Source organism: Macrotis lagotis, chromosome 2, assembly GCF_037893015.1.
Source record: "Macrotis lagotis isolate mMagLag1 chromosome 2, bilby.v1.9.chrom.fasta, whole genome shotgun sequence".
Taxonomy (NCBI): Eukaryota; Metazoa; Chordata; class Mammalia; order Peramelemorphia; family Peramelidae; genus Macrotis; species Macrotis lagotis.
This window is the reverse complement of record NC_133659.1, coordinates 248,988,143-249,008,432: the sequence shown is the minus strand read 5'-3', so window position 1 is coordinate 249,008,432 and position 20,290 is coordinate 248,988,143. Positions and strand designations below refer to the sequence as shown.

Genomic DNA, 20,290 nt, shown 5'->3' with positions numbered 1-20,290 from the left:
AGCACAATGATTCTTTAATTATGTCTTAATAGTTTTTCTAGTTCAATTGTTTTTGCTAGTAGATATTCTATATTTTCTTCTATCTTTTGAATCTTTTCCTTTTAGTTTTTTTATTGTTTTTAAAGTCATTAACTTCTTATTTGACCCATTCACATTTTTAGGGACTTTTTTCCCTTTTGGAGTAGGTTTTGTACTTTGTGTGCTAAGCTGATAATTCTATTTTCAATTCTTTATTCTAGTGGTCTCATTTTTTTTTCTTCTTCTTTTTCCTATTTTTGCAAAGCAGTGGGGTTAATTGACTTGTCCAAGGTCACACACCTAAGTAATTAAGTGTCTTGAGGTTGGCTTTGAACTCAGGTCCTTCTGACTTCAGGGCTGGTGCTCTATCCACTGCACCACCTGGATGCTCCTGTGGTCTCATTTCTTTTCCATTTTTTTTTCTTTTAATGCTCACATTTATTTTTTATTTTTTATTTTTTATTTTTTGCAAGGCAATTGGGGTTAAGTGGCTTGACCAAGGTCACACAGGTAATTATTAATTGGCTGAGACTGGATTTGAACCCAGGTACTCCTGACTATAGAGCCAGTGCTTTATCCACTGTGCCACCTAGCCTCCCCTCACATTTATTTTTTTAAAAGATTTTATTTATTTTGAATTTTATAATTTTTCCCCCAATCTTGCTTCCCTTCCTCCACCCCCCCCAAAAAGGCAGTCTGTTAGTCTTTATATTGTTTCCATGGTATACTTTGATCTAAGCTGAATGTGATGAGAGAGAGAAATCATATCCTTAAGGAAGAAAAATAAAATATGAGATAGAAAAATTACATAATAACAGGTTTTTTTTTTAAATTAAAGGTAATAAGGTAATAGTCTTTGGTCTTTGTTCAAACTCCACAATTCTTTCTCTGGATACAGATGGTATTCTCCATCGCAGAAACCCCAAAATTGTGCCTGATAGTTGCATTGATGAAATGAGCAAGTCCATTAAGGTTGACCATCACCCCCATACTGCTGTTAGGATGTACAATGTTCTTCTGGTTCTACTCATCTCCCTCAGCATGAGTTCATGAAAATCCTTCCAGGTTTCCCTGAATTCTCATCTCTCCTAGTTTCTAATAGCACAATAGTGTTCCATCACATACATATACCACAGTTTGTTAAGCCATTCCCCAATTGAAGGACATTCATTTAATTTCCAATTCTTTACCACCAAAACAGGGCTGCTTTGAATATTTTTGTACAAGTGATGTCTTTACCCTTTTTTCATAATCTCTTCAGGGTATAGACCCAGTAGTGGTATTGTTGGATCAAAGGGTATGCACATTTTTGTTGCCCTTTGGGATTCCAAACTGCTGTCCAGAAAGGTTGGATGAGTTCACAGCTCCACCAACCATTGTTCCAGATTTTCCATATCCTTTCCAACATTGATCATTGCCTCTTCTGGTCATATTGATCAGTCTGAGAGGTGTGAGGTACCTCAGAGATGCTTTAATTTGCATTTCTCTAATAAGTAGTGATTTAAAGCAATTTTTCACATGACTATGGATTGCTTTGATCTCATCTGTAAATCACCTTTGCATATCCTTTGATCATTTGTCATTGAGGAATGTCTTGTTTTTATAAAATTTGACTCAGTTCTCTGTGTATTTTAGAGATGAGTCCTTTGTCAGAAATACTAGCTGTAAAAATTGTTTCCCAATTTACTACATTTCTTTTGGTCTTGGTTACAGTGATTTTGTCTGTGCAAAAGCTTTTTTAATTTAATATAATCAAAATTGTCTATTTTTGTTTTTTTGCTTTTAATGATGTTTTCCATCTCTTCCTTGGCCATAAACTACTTCCCTTTCCATAGATCTGACAGGTAAATTATTCCTTTATCTCCTGATTTGCTTATAATATTTTTTATGTCTAAATTCTGTATCCATTTTGATCTTATCTTGGTATAGGGTGTGAGGTGTTGGTCTAATCTACATTTATGCCATACTTCCAATTTTCTCATCAGTTTTTATCGAAGAGTTTTTATCCCCAAAGCTGAACTCTTTGGGTTTATTAAATAGCAGATTACTATAATCATTTCCTTCTATTGCACCTAGTCTATTCCACTGATCCATCACTCTATTTCTTAGCCAATATCAGATAATTTTGATAACTGATGCTTTATAATATAATTTTATAACTGGTAGGGCTAAGCCACCTTCTTTTACACTTTTTTCTCCATTAAATCCCTGGAAATTCTTGGCTTTTATTTCTCCATATGAATTTACTTACAATTTTTTCTAACAGTATTTTTTTTTGGAATTTTGATTGCTAGGGCACCAAAAAGTAGTTTAATTTTGGTAGAATTGTCATTTTTATTATATTAGCTTGGCCTATCTATGAGAAGTTGTCTGATTTTATTTGTGTGAGAAGTGCTTTGTAATTGTTTTCAAAATTTCTGAGTCTGCCTTGGCAGGTAGACTCCCAGTTATTTTGTATTGTCTGAAGTTACTTTGAATGGGATTTCTCTTTCTAGCTCTTTCTGCTGCATCTTGCTAGTCATATATAGAAATGTTGAGGATTTATGAGGGTTTATTTTATATCCTATGACTTTGCTAAAATTGCTAATTATTTCTAGTAGTTTTTTAGATGATTTTTTGGATTCTCTAGGTATACCATCACACATTTATTTTTAAAAAATTTTAAAACTCTTAAAAGTTTTTACTCCAACTTTTCCATGTTAAACTTAATCTAAAACTTGTTTTCCTTTGAGGTTTTGCTTGTTATTTTTGAGTTATTTTCTTCTAGGTTTGTATCTTGAGCATAACAATGTTATAATTTTTTAATTTGTTCATTCTTTCTGCCTACTTCCTCTCTTCAGACTATATTAAAAGTAGACTCAGTTCTGTAGGGGATATTTCAGTTGATCCTGCTCATTCATTCTTGAGGAATTGAGTGTTTTATTTTAGGATCTCAGGTATAGCTCAGGCTGGGGACCTGCAAGTTTATAGTACTTCTAAAATGGTCTCTTGAAATACAAAGGCCCTTCTCAGTAAGTTCCTGATCTGGGTTTGGATCTGAGCTATATGCCTGATGACGTACCCTTAGTTGGAGTTCCAGTAGACAACAGTTGAACTCAGTCACTAATAATCGTCTAGGAAGCTCTTATTCATAGTTGTTCATGGCAGAACTGCAGGTTTTCCTTTGGTAAGGGATTCCTGCTCTAGTTATTCCACAGTAAGTTTCAGATTGGACTTTAGGCTAGAACTAAGGCCATATTCCATTCCTGGGGTCATAACTACATAACTGTTTCTCACTTTTAAACTTGTTTTTAGCTCATTCCTCTGCCAAGGACCTGAAACTATTCTTCATGCTAGAATGCTACCCTAGGTACAAGTCCCGTCCTAAGTCAACCCTAATTCTATGACTTAGAACAGGATAATGTAGGACAGTTGCCAGTTGTTCCTTCACTCTATCCAAGGATAGGTTCCTTTATACTGGACTTAAGATCTCTCTTTGCTCTAATGCAGTTTCTTCTTATATTCAAACACTCTAGGTAACCTTTCTTGTTAGAGTCAGTTTCCAGTGTCTACAGATGTTTCTGTTTCCTTGTTTCCTGGGCTGGAAAAAGTTGCTTGATTTTCTTCCCTTTTCACCTCCCAATCAGAATTCAATCTGGTTCATTTTCTAGATCTGTGTGTAGGAGTTGTGGGATGGAGTTTGATGGTCATTTCTGCTACTTCACCATCTTTGTTCCCCTTCCCCCTCCTCTTTTATTTTAAAGCCTAATTAGATTTGCAAGACTTCAGTGAAAAATATTCTTACTATTGCTTCTTTAGTATATACCATCTTTAGCCAGTAGTTTGTCATTCCTAATTTTTAAGTCATGATCCAAAAATCCAACTCCCTTTCTCAAATACTATTTAATCAATTGTTTACTTTTCTTGAGCAAGCCATACCTGATCCTTTTATGGGCTCTGCATTTTAGGTAAGTACATTCACAAGCTTGAGTTCATAACCAAGAAGATAATGAGATAAGAAGCTATTCCTTACAAGGATCAGTTAAAGAAAATATTTTTTTAGACTGGGGAAAAAGAAGACAATGATGGGGAAAATAATAATAATCATCAATTATCTTTATGGATGAGGAGATCAAGGCAATCCATGGCCATATGAGAAATTACTCTAGGTCATTGATTATTAGAGAAATGCAGATCAGGGCTTCTCTGAGGTACTACCTCATGCCTCTCGGACTGGCCAATATGACCAGAAAGGATAATGATCATTGTTGGAGGGGCTGTGGGAAATCTGGGACACTATTACACTGTTGGTGGAGCTGTGAACTCATCCAACCTTTCTGGAGAGAAATTTGGAGCTACGTCCAAAGGGCAACAAAAATGTACATACCCTTTGACCCAGCAGTACCACTACTGGGTCTATACCCTGAAGAGATGATGAAAAAGGGTAAAGACATCACTTGTACAAAAATATTCAAAGCAGCCCTGTTTGTGGTGGTAAAGAATTGGAAATTAAATGAATGTTCTTCAATTGGGGAATGGCTTAGCAAACTGTGGTATGTGTGTGTGTGTGTGTGTGTGTGTGTGTGTGTGTGTTTGTATGTATATGTGTGTGTGTGTGTGTGTGTATTTGTGTTCTCTTAGAAACCAGGAGGGATGGGAATTCAGAGAAGCCTGGAGGGATTTGCATGAACTGATGCTGAGTGAGATGGGCAGAACCAGAAAAACACTGTATATCCTATCAGCAACATGGGGGGAGGGTGATGTACAACCTTGATGGACTTGCTCGTTCCATCAGTGCAACAACCAGGGACAATTTTGGACTGTCTACGATGGAGAATACCATCTGTATCCAGATAAAGAGCCACGGAGTTTGAACAAATTTCAAGGACTATTCCCTTTAATTTAGAGGAAAAAAACCAAATATCTTATTGTCTGATCTTGTTATGTCTTATACTTTTTGTTTCTTCCTTAAGGATGTGATTTCTCTCTCATCACACTCAATTTGGATCAATGTACAACATGGAAACAAAGACTGACATATTGCTTTCCATGGGGGGGAAGTAAGATTGGGAGAAAATTGTAAAACTCAAAACTCAAATAAAATCTTTAAAAAAAAAAAAGTTACAAAAATAATCATCAATTATCTGAAGAACTGTGATGTGGCAGAGGAATCCAACTAGTTCTACTTGTTCTTATATGAGTAGCTAAATAACACAGTGGAAGGAGAACTGGGCCTGAAGTCAGGAAGATCCTTCTTCCTGAGTTTAAGTTTGGCTTCAGATCCTGGGCAAGTCACTTAAACTTGATTAATAGCATCCTCATTTGTTAAATGAACTGAAGAAAGACATGGTAAAGCACTCCAGTATCTTTGCCAAGATGGAGTCATGAAGAATTGGTCATGACTGAACAATAATGGAATCAACAACTTGTTCCCATAAATCAGAACAAAGAACACTGCAAGTGCCATAGAGATAGAGTTTGACTTCCTAGCAATTAGAGCTGTTCCAAAGTGCAATGTGATATTTTAGGATATAGAGGGTTCCTAAGAACTTGAGATCTTCATCTGGAGAATGGATGGTGTAAAGTGAAAAACTATTCAGTTATAGAAAGACTAAGATGACCTTTGAGGTCCATTCTAACAGTAGTAGACTGTGATTCTGTGCCCACATGTTCCTGTCCTTTGTTTCCTATCTCTAAACCAGTTTCCTGTCTATATTTACTGCCTCAAAGAGTTTTACAAACAATTCATGAAAAACAATATCCCCTTCCAGGAACCATGTTTCATTTTCCCCTAATAGTTTTTCTTATTTTAGTCCTGAAAAGCTATTCAAAGCCTATAGGGTCATAGATAAGGAACTGTAAGGACCCTTAAAGGTGGAGTATAACTCACATATTTTATAAATGAGAAAATGAGGTCTTGGAGAAGTTAAGTGACTTGTACAAAGCTAGTTTTTAATCTAAGGCAGAATTTGAATATAGGTCTTTCTAACTTCTAAGTACAATCCAGTACACTATTTCATTGATGTGTCTCTGATGTACAAGGATAACATTGACAACTCACCAATCTTCTACCACAGTAGTCTTTTATGAAAACAAGTTATATATTTGAATCAATAATCCCCCAGTTTCATCCTTGAGGTCCCACAGATTTCTCAAATCACTCAGTCTGGATTTCTACATTTGCCATATCTATCTATATTTATCTATCTATCCATTCCTTTCATCAATTTGACTTAAAACACCCAAACTTTGACTGCTCTTTGATTTAACGTCTCCTCCTACTCATTTGAGCTATCTTTTCTATTTTCAAAATATACCTCTTTATGTTTGCTGACTTTTACATAGCTATCAATGGATTTTTTTTTTTTTGCCTCTTAAGTATTTGTCACTCTTTACCTCTGGTCATTAGGTTCCTTAGAACCACAGAATTGTAGGACTGAGACAAGAGAAGATATCTTTTCTAATCTTAATCCAAACTGGGAATTTCAAAACCCCCAATAAGTGATTATTCAAATATGTTTGGAAATCTTTAATCATCCCAGGTAGATCATTACATTTTAGTGCAGTTTTATTCATTGGTTTATTTTTTCTTAAATTGAATTAAAATATACAATTTTATCCCATTTCTCCATGAAAAGATATCATTTTGCTTGATAATCAAAACTTTCAAGCAGCTTTTGTGAGTTACTGACTTTAACAGTTTCTACCTGTTTCTTCTTAAATAATGAAGCAACTCCTGGATGAATGGGCTAGACTAGTGCCTACATTTTCTCATTGTTCATTTTTCTAGAATTAAGTAATTATACTATGAATGCTAGCTGATCTTTCCCTTTCAAAACTACAAATGTGTCGTTTGAGTTGATGTCCATGTCATTGGAGTGGATCAGGAAGCTAGGGGACTTCTGGGCTAGGTAATGGATACTTTCAGTGTATCCATTTCAGGATACATTTTGAAGGTCATTGCCAGAACTAGATCAGGGAGGTGGAGACATAACAAAGCCAAATGCACTTTATTGATAAGGCAATAGCATCATACAGGCAAGAGAGGCCCTATGAAGCCAAGGTCAGAGTAGAGTCCAGTTTATATTGACACAAGCTGGGTTATCTGGACAAAACTGCTTTCTAAAGTGCAGGGTCTATGCAGAGGAACCAAACAAATTGAAGGAAGATTATATTTGGGCTACAGTTTAGTATAATGGGGAAAAAAAAGCACAAGATTGGAAGTTGCCTTGAGGAAAGGGGCTAAGATCTGGAGCTCTTTGATCTCTCTTACAACTCCCCTCCCAAATTCCCCAAATTTCCCTTTGAGGGAGAATCCCTGGTTTCTAGTCCTGATTCTTTCATCAACAGTTTGTGTCAGTCTTGTGTCTTAGTCTCAGTTCTTAATCCCAATGAATTGTGTCACCCTGAGGAAGTTGCCAGTTTGGGCTTTGGTTTCTTCATCTTTAAAAATGAGAGAATTGAGGGTTACATTAGATGAGCATTAAAGTATCTTCCTACTCTCATATTCTTTGATTTAAATCAGGGATATTAGGAAAACCAAAGAAGGCAAAAGGGGAAGAAAAGGCTATCCCCCTGCTAGGTTCAGACCATTCTTTAGAATTATTCCCATAAACATAAATCACCTATTTACATATATCCCGTGACTGAATAATTACTTATCCTGAAGGATTTCTATAGAATAGGAATTCTTAACATGAAACTTGTAGAATTTAAAAATATATATTTTGATAATTATATTTTAATATAATTGGCATCCTTTGTAATCTGATTTATCTTATTTTATGCATTTAAAAATATTATTCTGAGAAAGTTTTCCTAGACTACCCATGGAGTCCTTGATATAAAAACATAAAGAACTTGTTATGGAAAGATATTGCTGTAGAAATCCAATTGTCCTTCCACATTCACTGCACATCAACTGCACCCTCTCCACCATCTTTCACTGAATGAGCCCATTTCTGAGTAACCTTTTTGATGATATCCCATTTACTTTTTGCTTAGTGCTTTGTCACTCATAAATGTACTTGAAGTTCTGTCCCATGCACTGAACAGTATAATTTTTAGGTTTTCTTTCTGGTTCAAGGTAGGGAATAAGAAAAGTGTCAGGAACTAGTGCTGTCATACTCTCCCTTCCCTGGATAGGAAACATTAGGACCCTTTGAATATTTTTTAGCACTACTTGAATGGGGGCCTGAGGCAGAAGAATTCTAGTCTAATGGGAATGAGGGTATGACTTTGGTTCTGGGAAATACTCTTGGAGGATGATATCTTGAGGTGGTAGATGAGGGAAGGACATCCATTTTGAGAACAGAGTTGCTTTCAGAAAGGGGGGCCAACTTGTGGAGCTTTTTTCCTTTGTCCTCCTTATTCACTGAAAAGGAGGGCTTCCCAATTTTCCAACTGAAAGTATGAAAGGAGCAGTAGTTGGAGAGATGGGGAACAGGATGAAAAAGAACCTCAGATTCTCCTGAGATGGTAATAGGGTTCAGAATGGGAAATGATGCTTTCTGCTTGAAGAGTCTTTCTGTGTTTTGTCATATCACAGATCCTTCACAATTGAGTCTTTGAAATCCAGGAAAAAGCTGTGAAGGCTTAGGAGGCTAGCCATGTATATTCTCCACCTCCCCTTCTCCTATTCTTCCTGGGAGTTGGGACAAGAGATTGGAATTCTGTTCTATTGCTTTCCCCATTGTAGACTTTTGTCTATCATATAACCCCCTTAGCAGGTGAGCTCCTTGATGGTTGCCCCATCCTATGAATGAAAATACAATTGACTGGGTATCAAGCTCCAGTTGCTACCAAAGAGACTCTGGAAGTGTGTACTGTGGTAAAAGAGAAATAGTGTGGGCACTGAAGAGCCAGAAAAGGTTGAGAAGGCAGGTAACCATCACCACAGTCACCATGTCCCTAGAAAACCTTTGTTGTTGAATGTCCTGTACCTTTCCTAGTCAACCTTAAACTCCTTAAATCCAGTTCTACTATAGTTCCTAAGTGGCCTAGGCTGTCCAGGGAAGTGCATATATTCAAACAGATTATCCATCTTTGGAGATGGGGCAGGGACTGAAGGATCCCTCTAGGATTGTGGTGTCTGGGAGGTACAGTTGGTTCTGTTCTTGAGGAGTGGACATATTTCTCTTACATGGTTTCACAATACCTATTGGCTGACAAATTGAGGAAGATACAGGTATTCACCCTCAAGTCAGGTCTTAGCATTCAGGCTTCTGCCTCTGATCCCTAACCCTTTTGAGTTTCCTTCTCAAAAAACAGTGACTCTTAACTGAGGTCCAAAGGGGCTGGGAAATCTTCAATAGGGTGTGGGGTCCTAAGACTCCTGGAACACAGGCTGGACAGGAAGAAAGATTGACTTGGGGTAGGTGAGAGGAGGGAAGGGAAGGCAAGGAGGAGTCTGAGCTCCAGAAGGATGGGGAGTGCTGCTCAGCAGCAAGTAACTAGTTCTAGAGCTGGGTGCCCATTTGCAACACCCCCTCGGAGTGTGCCTCCCACCCAGGTAGTAATACTGGCTGCCTCAGTCACGAGATCTCATTACCAAACACCTCAAGCACGAGAGGGGTGAGCTTCATGCTGTGCTCTGGTTGGAAGGACAGACAGCGGTACTGCTTTGAGTGTTCCTCATTGAGACTGCGCAGGTCTGCTAGCTTCTGGATCATCTTCGCATAGAGCAGGTGACTTCCAGGTGGAGGGTGGCGGCAGCGAATGTAGGTCTGCAATGTGTTGGACAGCCGGTCTTGGATGGCCTCGATGAGTGCTGCATCCTGTACTCCAGGTCGGTCTGTAGGAGGGAGAGTGGCAGGGATGGCTTCTCTGAACACCCCCAATACAGACTACTCATTCCAGGACTCCTCAGACACTTTCCACCCCCACCCTACTACATCTTTCTTGACTACAGATGTAGGTAACTATTCACTCATGGAGTAAGTGCTGGCTTGAGAGGAACCCCTTTCCATTCTTAGGGTTTAGATGACAACTTTGACTATTCAGGATTGGGTTTGAGAATAAAGACAAATCATTTATCTTTTCTATCAACATAGCTTGCATCCAATCATATGGGACTGTCCCTACCTACCACCTGCGTACTCATGCTATACTTTCTAATAGATCTCTTCTTCCCCAACAAATTCAAGTTTTCCTTGGACCTTCCTGACCCTCCTAGCCTTGGTTGTGGGTCCCATACCTGGGGACACAATGCAGATGGCCATGAGTAAGACATGTTCTTCTTCATGCAAGTTTAGCTTCTTCAATCCAACCTGGAATTTGATGAGCGGTTCAATTAGTTCCAGGCTATGTCCAGCTGTGGAGGAGAAAGGCCGTGAATTATAGTATTCAGAGTTCAGTTCCTCAACATGAAGCTAACCAAGTTCCTTCTCTCACCCCAACCCCTCCCAATCCTCCTCCAATTTTTCTGGGCCTAGGAGGGATGAAGGGAGAGACGGGATGGAGAGGAACTAGAGTGACTCACCTTTGGCAACATCACTGACACGGTACTTATAGTCTTGGCTACCACAGGTCCAAGACATGTCATCCATGGTGAAGGATTGGTTGGAGCGGAGCATGATCACTTCTATGGCACTCGACTTGAGCAATACAATCTGGTCCTCAGAGGTGAGGTCTCTGTGGAGCAGGAGTAGGGGGCGGGGTGTAGAGAATGAGCACAGCATTACTGGTCATTCCTACAAACCGAAATCAGCAATGTAATGCTAGTCATAGGACATTATTGTGCCTAGCACTATGCTGATAGAAAAAGTAAATAAAATTGCCCCTGTCTTCAAGGAGATTGGTTGAAAATTGGTTACAAATTGGTTGTACAATACCAATTCTCATTTATAGTTACAAAGAGCCTTATATACAATATATTTCATTTCATCTTCCTAATGGTCATAGGAGATAAATAATGAAACCAAGGTTTTAACAGATGAGGAATTTGAAGGGCTTCAGAGGATGAATAATTTCCCAAAATCACATAGGTTATGATTGGTGGTGCTAGAATAAGAACCTGGGTCTTAATTTTTAAAATAGATTTTTGTTGATATCACAGTGTTTGGCACATAATAAGCACTATATAAATGTTAGCTGTTACTCTTATATATAGCCTAGATTTTCTCCTGCCTTTCTCCTTTTCTATTCTCCCAGAAAGTCATCCTTTATAACAAAGACATTTTTAAGAGAAAGAAAAGAAATTAAGCAAAATCAATCTAGGTATTAACACTATTTCACATTCTAGGCAATGTCCCATAATCTGTGAACTTCCCACTATTCCCATACCCCCAAAATCATATCTGCTACCAAACACTAGGTTCTTTGTTACAACTTACTTCCTCATATAAGGGTAAGACTAATAATAAAAAAGTTAATTAAAAATAAGTAATAAAAACCAAGATAGTTCACAATTTAAGTATCAAAGGCAAATGGTAACATGACTTTAAAGTGGGAGTAGAACTCTCATCACATTCAACTGAGATCAATGTATACCATGGAAACAATGTAAAGACTAACAGAATGCCTTCTGTGGTGGGGGGGAAGCAAGAACAGGGGAAAAATTGTAAAAGTCAAAATAAATAAAATCTTTCTAAGGAAAAAAAGTGGGAGTAGAAGATGTAGAGAAATTCATTCATAAGGTAAGGTGGTTGGAATAGAGGGTATCCTCTAAATTTTTCCTTTTCCAAGCTTCCCTAGCTAGCCAGTCAAATCTGACACAGCAGAAACTATAGTAACTGGTAAATAGAAGTTCTTTGCATGCTACATTGATTTAACAGCATGTTAAATAATATGGTAAGTTCTCAGCCAATAATTAGCTTCTTTGCTTTGAATAACTACCTTGACCTGGTAGGAGAGTAGCCCTGAGGCAGCTGGGGTACATAGAGTTTTCTGGATCTTTGCTTTTTCTCCCTTTTCCCTTTTATTCCCTCTCCAAGGAGAGTAGGGGCAAAAACCTCTTCTAGTTTCTTCCCAACTATATCTGTTCTTTTATTAGATTTTTATAGGCAAGTTGTGTTTTTTTGTGTACATACCTATAAGGATACTATTCCATGAGTACAATTCTCCCTTTTCTCTCTCTGTACCTACTCCCTCAAATCATAGAATCTGAGATTTATAGTCAGAAGTAACCTCAGAGTTAGTCCAGTCTTTTCATTTCACATGATTCTTTATGTCTAAACTATTCTCTTTCCTAGAAGAAATCCTACCCATCATTCAAGATCCTTACAATTACAACTAGATCCAGTATGTTAGATAATTAGGTAAAATATTTTCTAAAACACAAATATTAGGTGGATCAAACTTTTGGAACAAGTAGGCTGGCTTTGGAACCATGGACTAGATGTTAGATGACCTGGTCATTTTAGTCTTGTCAAACTCTTTGTGACTGCATTTGGAATAGTCCTTTACCTTTGTTCAAACTCCACGGCTCTTTATCTGAATACAGATGGTATTCTCCATTACAGACAGCCCAAAATTGCCCCTGATTGTTGTACTGATGGAATGAGCAAGTCCATCAAAGTTGATCATCGACCCCATGTTGCTGTTAGGGTGTACAATGTTTTTCTGGTTCTGCTCATCTCACTCAGCATCAGTTCATGCAAATCCCTCCAGGCTTCCCTGAATTCCCATCCCTCCTGGTTTCTAATAGAACAATAGTGTTCCATGACATACATATACCACAGTTTGTTAAGCCATTCCCCAATTGAAGGACATTTACTTGATTTCCAGTTCTTTGCCACTACAAACAGGGCTGCTATGAATATTTTTGTGCAAGTGATGTTTTTACCCTTTTTCATCATCTCTTCAGGGTATAGACCCAGTAGTGGTATTGCTGGATCAAAGGGTATGCACATTTTTGTTGCCCTTTGGGCATAATTCCAAATTTCTCTCCAGAAAGGTTGGATGAGTTCACAGCTCCACCAACAATGTAATAGTATCCCAGATATCCCACAACCCTTCCAACAAGGATCATTATCCTTTCTGGTCATATTGGCCAGTCTGAGATGTGTGAGGTGGTACCTCAGAGAGGCTTTAATTTGCATTTTTCTAATAATTAATGATTTAGAGCATTTTTTCATATGGCTATGGATTGCTTTGATCTCCTCATCTGTAAATTGCCTTTGCATATCCTTTGACCATTTGTCAATTGGGGAATGGCTTTTTGTTTTAAAAATATGACTCAGTTCTCTGTATATTTTAGACATGAGGCCTTTATCAGAACCGTTGGTTGTAAAGATTGTTTCCCAATTTACTACATTTCTTTCGATCTTGGTAACAGTGGTTTTATCTGTGCAAGAGCTTTTTAATTTAATGTAATTGAAATCATATAGTTGGTTTTTGGTGATGTTCTCCATCTCTTCCTTAGTCATAAACTGCATCCCTTTCCATAGATCTGACATGTAAACTAGTCCTTGATCTTCTAATTTGCTCATAGTATTTTTTATGTCAAAATCTTGTAACCATTTGGATCTTATCTTGGTAAAAGGTGTGAGAAGTTGGTCTAATCTAAGTTTCTTCCATACTAATTTCCAATTTTCCCAGCAGTTTTTATCAAAGAGAGAGTTTTTATCCCAATAGCTAGACTCTTTGGGTTTATCAAACAGCAGATTACTATAATCATTTCCTGCTAATGCACCTAGTCTATTCCAGTGGTCTACCACTCTATTTCTTAGCCAATACCAAGGAGTTTTGATGACTGATGCTTTATAATATAATTTTAGATCGGTAGGGCTGAGCCCCCTTCTTGTGTACTTTTTTTCATTAAATTCCTGGAAATTCTTGCCTTTTTATTTCTCCATATGAATTTACTCACAACTTTTTCTAACTTGTTAAAGTTATTTTCTGGAATTTTGATTGGTAGGGCACTAAACAGGTAGTTTAGTTTTGGCAGAATTGTCATTTTTATTATTTTAGCTCTGCCTATCCATGAGGAGTTGATATTTGCCCAGTTATTTAAATCTGATTTAATTTGTGTGAGAAGTGTTTTATAATTGTTTTCAAAGTTTCTGAGTCTGTCTTGACAAATAGACTCCCAGGTATTTTATATTGTCTGAGGTTACTTTGAATGGGATTTCTCTTTCTAGCTCTTCCTGCTGTATCTTGTTAGACATATCTAGAAAAATTGAGGATTTATGAGGGTTTATTTTATAACCCACAACTTTGCTAAAATTGTTAATTGTTTCCAGTAGTTTTTTGGATGATTTATTGGGATTCTCTAGGTAGACCATCATGTCATCTGTAAAGAGTGAGAGTTTTGTCTCTTCTTTTCCAATTTTAATTCCTTCAATTTCTTTTACTTCTCTAATTGCTGAAGCTATCATTTCTAATATGATATTGAATAGTAATGGTGATAATGGGTACCCTTGTTTTACCCCTGATCTTATTGGGAATGCCTCTAGCCTATCCCCATTGAATATAATACTTGTTGGTGGTTTCAGATAGATACTGCTAATTATTCTAAGGAACATTCCATTTCTTCCTACACTCTCTAGTGATTTTAATAGGAATGGGTGCTGTATTTTGTCAAAAGCTTTTTTAGCATCTATTGATATGATCATATAATTTCTGTTAAGTTTGTTGCTGATATAATTGAATATACTAACAGTTTTCCTAATATTGAACCAACCCTGCATTCCTGGGATAAATCCTACTTGATCATAATGTATTACCCCAGTGATAACTTGTTGTAATCATTTTGCTAAGATTTTATTTCAGATTTTTGTATCTATATTCATTAGGGAGATAAGTCTATAATTTTCTTTCTCTGTTTTAACTCTTCCTGGTTTAGGTATCAGCACCATATTGGTTTCATAGAAGGAGTTAGGCAGAGTTCCATTTTTCCCTATTTTTCCAAAGAGTTCATATAGAATTGGAACCAATTGTTCCTTAAATGTTTGGTAGAATTCACTTGTGAATCCATCAGGCCCTGGAGATTTTTTTCTTAGGGAGTTCAATAATTGCTTGTTGAATTTCTTTTTTCTGAGATAGGGTTATTTAGGTATTTAATCTCCTCTTCATTTAACCTGGGCAACTAATATTTTTGTAAATATTCATCCATTTCACTTAGATTATCAAATTTATTGGCATAGAGTTGGGCAAAATAATTTCGAATTATTACTTTAATTTCCTCCTCATTGGTGGTGAGTTCACCTTTTTCATTTATGATACTAGCAATTTGATTTTCTTCATTCTTTTTTTAAATCAAATTGACTAGAGGTTTATAAATTTTATTGGTTTTTTCATAAAACCAACTTTGGTTTTATTTATTAATTCAATATTATTTGTTTTTGATTTTATTAATTTCTCCTTTAATTTTCAGAATTTTTAATTTGGTATTTAATTGGGGATTTTTAATTTGTTCTTTCTCTAATTTTTTTAGTTGCATATTTAGTTCATTGATTTCCTCTTTCTCTAATTTATTCATGTAAGCATTTAAAGATATAATATATCCCCTGAGAGCTGCTTTGAGTGAATCTCATAGGTCTTGGTATGTGGTTTCCTTATTGTCATTATCTAGGATAAAATAATTAATTCTTTTTATAATTTGTTTTTCGGTCCGCTCATTCTTTAAAATGAGGTTATTCAGTTTCCAGTTGGTTCTGGGTCTATATCGACTTGGCCCAATATTGCATATAACTTTTATTGCATTGTAATCTGAGAAAGATGTATTCACTATTTCTGCCCTTCTGCAGTTGATCATTAGGTTTTTATGTCCTAGTACATGGTCAATTTTTGTATAAGTTCCATGTACTGCAGAGAAAAAGGTATATTCCTTTCTATCCCCATTCAATTTCCTCCATAAGTCTAGCATATCTAGTTTTTCTCACAATCTGTTTACCTCCTTAACTTCTTTCTTGTTTATTTTATGGTTCGATTTATCTAGATCTGATAGTGGGAGGTTGAGGTCTCCCACTAGTAGAGTTTTGCTGTCTATGTCTTCCTGTTCAGCTTCTCCTCTAAGAATTTGGATGCTATCACCCTGGGTGCATATATATTCAGTATTGATATAACTTTATTATCTATGGTACCTTTTAGAAGGATAAAATTTCCTTCCTTATCTCTTTTAATGCTATCTATTTTTGCTGCTGCTTTGTCTGAGATAAGGATTGCTACTCCTGCTTTTTTCACTTCAGCTGAAGCAAAATATATTTTGCTCCAACCTTTTACCTTTACTCTATATGTATCTCTCTGCTTCAAATGAGTTTCTTGTAAGCAGCATATTGTAGGATTCTGGTTTTTAGTCCACTCTGCTATTTGCTTATATTGTAAGGGAGAGTTCATCCCATTCACATTCAAAGTTATGATTACTAATTCTTTATTGCCCTCCATGCTATCTTCCCTCTGTTTGTATTTTTCCCCCTTCCCCCCCTTATTCGTATTCCCCAGTATTTGTTTCTGAATACCACGCCTTTAATGTTTGCCCTCCTATATCACCCCCTCCCCTTTATTTACCCTTTCCCTTTTTCCCTTTCCCTTCCCTTCCTTTTGTTAGTTTCCCTTCCCCCCTTCTCCATTCCCCCTCCCCTTTCCCCCTTTTAATACTTGAAAGGTTAGATGCTTTTTAAGTTAACTGAGTATGTGTGTAAGTTGACTTTAAGTCAAGTCTGATGAGAAGAAGATTCAGGTGTTTCTCTTCTCCTCCCTTCTTCCCCTCTATTACCATAGGTATTTTGTACCTCTTAGTGTAATGTTAAGAGGTTTGTTTCATATCATAGATGGGGAAAGATCAGGAGACTTTAGAAATGTGCCTGTCTTCTCTCCACCATCTTGGCCAGATGTCTAATAAGGACTACTCTATTTTTGTATGTTATATATGGATAATATGTTCTTTATATATCACATATATAATTTTATTTGAGCTTCATACTAATACTCTAGTATTATAGGCATTATTATCCCCATTTTATAGAAGAGATTATTCAGTTCAGAGAGGTTAGGTGACTTACCCATTGCCATATTGCCTGTAAGTATCAGTAGTGAGAACTGAACCTATGTATTCTTGAATCTAGTACATTATTTATATACCATATTACTTGTTAGAGCAACAAAGATAAAATATTCTCAATTTTCAATCAATCTATTAATCAGCATATATTAAGTATCTATTATATTTCAAGATCTGAGCTAGGTGGTGGAGATAAAAATTCAAAAAATGAAACAAATCCTTGCTTTGATGTTGATATGGACAGTCTGTGCAGACTACATATAAAGAAAATAATTACAAATAAATACAAAGTAATTAAATAAAAGGTAGTTTGGAAGGGAAAGTACAATCATTTGAGGGGGTCAGGAAAGGTTTATTCTATGAAGTTCATGTGAGGAGGGAGTATTCTAGGTATGAGTGAATGTATAGAGATTTTAGGGTGTTATGGATCAAGAACATAGGGAAGGTCTGGAGGGAGAATTGGGTTCAGGTTGTGAAGGAAGTTTATTTTTACACTAGAGGTAATATGGAGCTACTCAAATTGTTAGAGAAGAGGAGATCTGCATTTAAGGAAAATTGCTTTGGAAGCAGCATGTAGGATGAACTGCAGTGTGAGGAGACTTAGTTGGGAGGTTTTTGCAATAGTCTAGATGACAAGTAACAAAGAAGTGAAATAGGGTGATGTCTGTGAGAGGAGAGAATAGGTGTGGACATGAGAGATAAGGAAAAAATTGAAATGCTGATGAGATATATGAAGTGAAGGCAAATGAAAAGGAAAGGATAAGATTGAGGCTACAATTTGGGGGAATGGTGATGCCTTTGATAGAAATGAAAAAGTCTGGGGAAAGATAATGGTTTGGACATGTTGAGTTTAAGATGTCTCCAAGATATTTAGTTTCAGACATCTTATAGGCAACTGGTAATCTGGAAATGAAGTTCAGGAAGAAGACTGAGGCTATGTATATGTGTATACATATGTGCATACACATATGTGTGTACATATGTATTCACACACACATAGTTCATGCATACATAATTATGTCATTTTTAAAGAGATGATAATTAAACCCATTTCAGTTGATTAAATCAACAGGAAATTAACTGTAAAGAGAAAAAAGAAAAGTGTCTAGGACAGGAAATAGGAATGTCAAATGAAAAGCTATATCAAGAAATATAAGGAACTGAGAAAGACAACCAGATCTGGCATTTAACAGATCCTTAGTAACTTTGGAGGGAACAGTTTCAGTTGAGTGAGAAGTTATGAAATTAAATTGCCAAGGTTTGAGGAGTAAGAAAAGAAGATACAAAAATCATGAATGAATGCAGGTAGTTCTTTCAGGGACTTTGAGAGAGGAGAAATAGAGGATATTTTAAGGGGATGGCAGGACTTAAATGAAAGCTTTTAAGGATGAGGGAGAGTTGGGGATACTTGAAAGCAGAAGGGAAGGAACCATTATATTGGGAGAAATTGAAGTTTAGAGAGAAGGGAGTTGATATGCTAGAGAAGATGGGAGGGTATTAATTAGATCAAGGGTATATGTAGTTTGGAGTAAAGTCAGAGCTGTTAGAGGTTGAGATGAAAGTGAAGAAAATATTTAGGGGAGGTCAGGCCCAGGGAGAGATTAGATGATAACAATTTATAGCCATTTACATATTAGAGGAAAGTATAGTGTTTAATGTTTAATTAAGGAAGTAAACTTATGAATGATGATGAGACTGAGGGTATCTTTATATGTGAATGAGGTAGAGTAAAGGAATGGGTCATGGGATTCAAAGGGGCTGAAGATATGGGAGATTAGAGAGTTTGAGGGAACATCAATATGTATATTCAAGTTCCCTAATCTAAGGATTGGGAAACTAGGTGCCAAGTGCACTCCTGGAGTTAGGAAGAACTGAGTTCAAATTCAACCTCATACACTTATTAGCATTGTGATCCCAGGTAAGTCACTTAACCTTTTTGCTTCAGTTTTCTCATCTGTAAAATGAACTGGAGAAGAAAATGGCCAACTACTCCAGTAACTTTGCCAAGAAAATCCCAATTAAGGCATGAAGAGTAATACACAATTGAAACAATTCAACAACAATGAAAGGGTAAGGGCAAAAATTAGTGAACTAAGTGCTGAACTCTTTGAGAAGGGGAAAAGAATAATTTGAGAGCTAGTCAACAGTTGCTATATTTTAGATTGGATGAAAAATTTTAATATTGGAGTTTGAAGAAGAAATTTTTGAGTGATGGTAATAAAAGAAAAATTTGGAAGTAGCAGTGGAGATTAAGGAGTATTCCAATTCCATTACTCCCTATCTGGAATAGTGTGTGTAAAGGATTGGTGGGATGGTGTGAGGAGGTATGTAAGCCAGTGCTGGAGAGGGTGACTGGTGTTATCAACCAGATGTCATCTCTCAGTAAGAACTAGAAGTTGGAAAGAATGAATGAGAAAACGGTCCAAACTGAAAGGAAGTTTGTTCACCTTGGAACAGGAATTCTGAATGGTGCGGTGGAAGAGGTGGATAAGATTTAAGTGAGGCATCAGTGGGATAGGACTGAGTAGGACAATCTGAGAAAACAGGAGATGAGAGCTGGAAATACAATGTTCCTATGTGGCTAATGATTTACTTAGTATAAGAATGGAAAGACAAAGAGATAAAATCACACTTCGACCACATTTTGGACAGCCCTGAGATAGTCCTTAAACTATATAGTGATAAATTTCTAAATGCTGCTCCCTTTCTCTCAAATCTTATCTTCTCTAGGCTAATTTATCTCCAGTACCTTCTATTATATACCATATTACATGGTTCCTAGATCCCTCATTCATTTTCTCCTTAGAAGATAAGTTCTGGTGTGTTAATATCCTACAAAATGTTCTCTTGATATGGCTTGACCAGAACTGTAGTCCAGTGAGGCCACTGCTTCTTGGGATTTGAACAAAAGTTTTCCATAAATACAATATAAGATAAAAGATGAGCAGAATTGAAACACCCCTGGTAAAAAAGTAAAGGAGCAGTGACAAAGTTGAAGAGAGAAAAATAAAGGGGAAATAAAAAGAGAGATTTCAGGAGAAAGGTCAAAGACCAGGTTTTAGTGGCTTGCCTGAAGTCTTAGGAATCAAAAGAACTTTGAAAACTTTACATATGCAAATAATGGTTCCATTTAGCTGGGTTCATTTCTCATTTCTTCAAGAACTTAGAAAAAAGCTTCCATGGAAGAAAAAAGAAAACTACAAGAAAGAAAAAAAATGACTTCTATCATAGTAAGGCAGAGAATGACCAGGAAGGGGAATGGGTTGAACTTAGAAAAAATTATCTAGACTAGAAGAATACCTATTATAACTTACACCATAGTATCTCCTTGTCTTCAGTTTCAGCTGGTAA

The 20,290-nt window shown here is 36.6% G+C and overlaps 1 protein-coding gene across 1 annotated transcript in view; it reads right to left on the bottom strand.

The window, feature by feature from the left end:
* Positions 1 to 455: 455 nt before the first annotated feature.
* VDR (vitamin D receptor) overlaps positions 456 to 20,290 on the bottom strand; it is a 108,210-nt gene continuing 88,375 nt past the window's right edge. The window contains exons 9-11 of the mRNA XM_074225662.1: positions 10,478 to 10,629; positions 10,193 to 10,309; positions 456 to 9,790 (exon numbers count right to left, since the gene is read on the bottom strand). Coding sequence (XP_074081763.1) covers positions 9,531 to 9,790; positions 10,193 to 10,309; positions 10,478 to 10,629 — 529 coding nt within the window. The 3' untranslated portion in view covers positions 456 to 9,530. The remainder of the gene's footprint in view (positions 9,791 to 10,192; positions 10,310 to 10,477; positions 10,630 to 20,290) is intronic.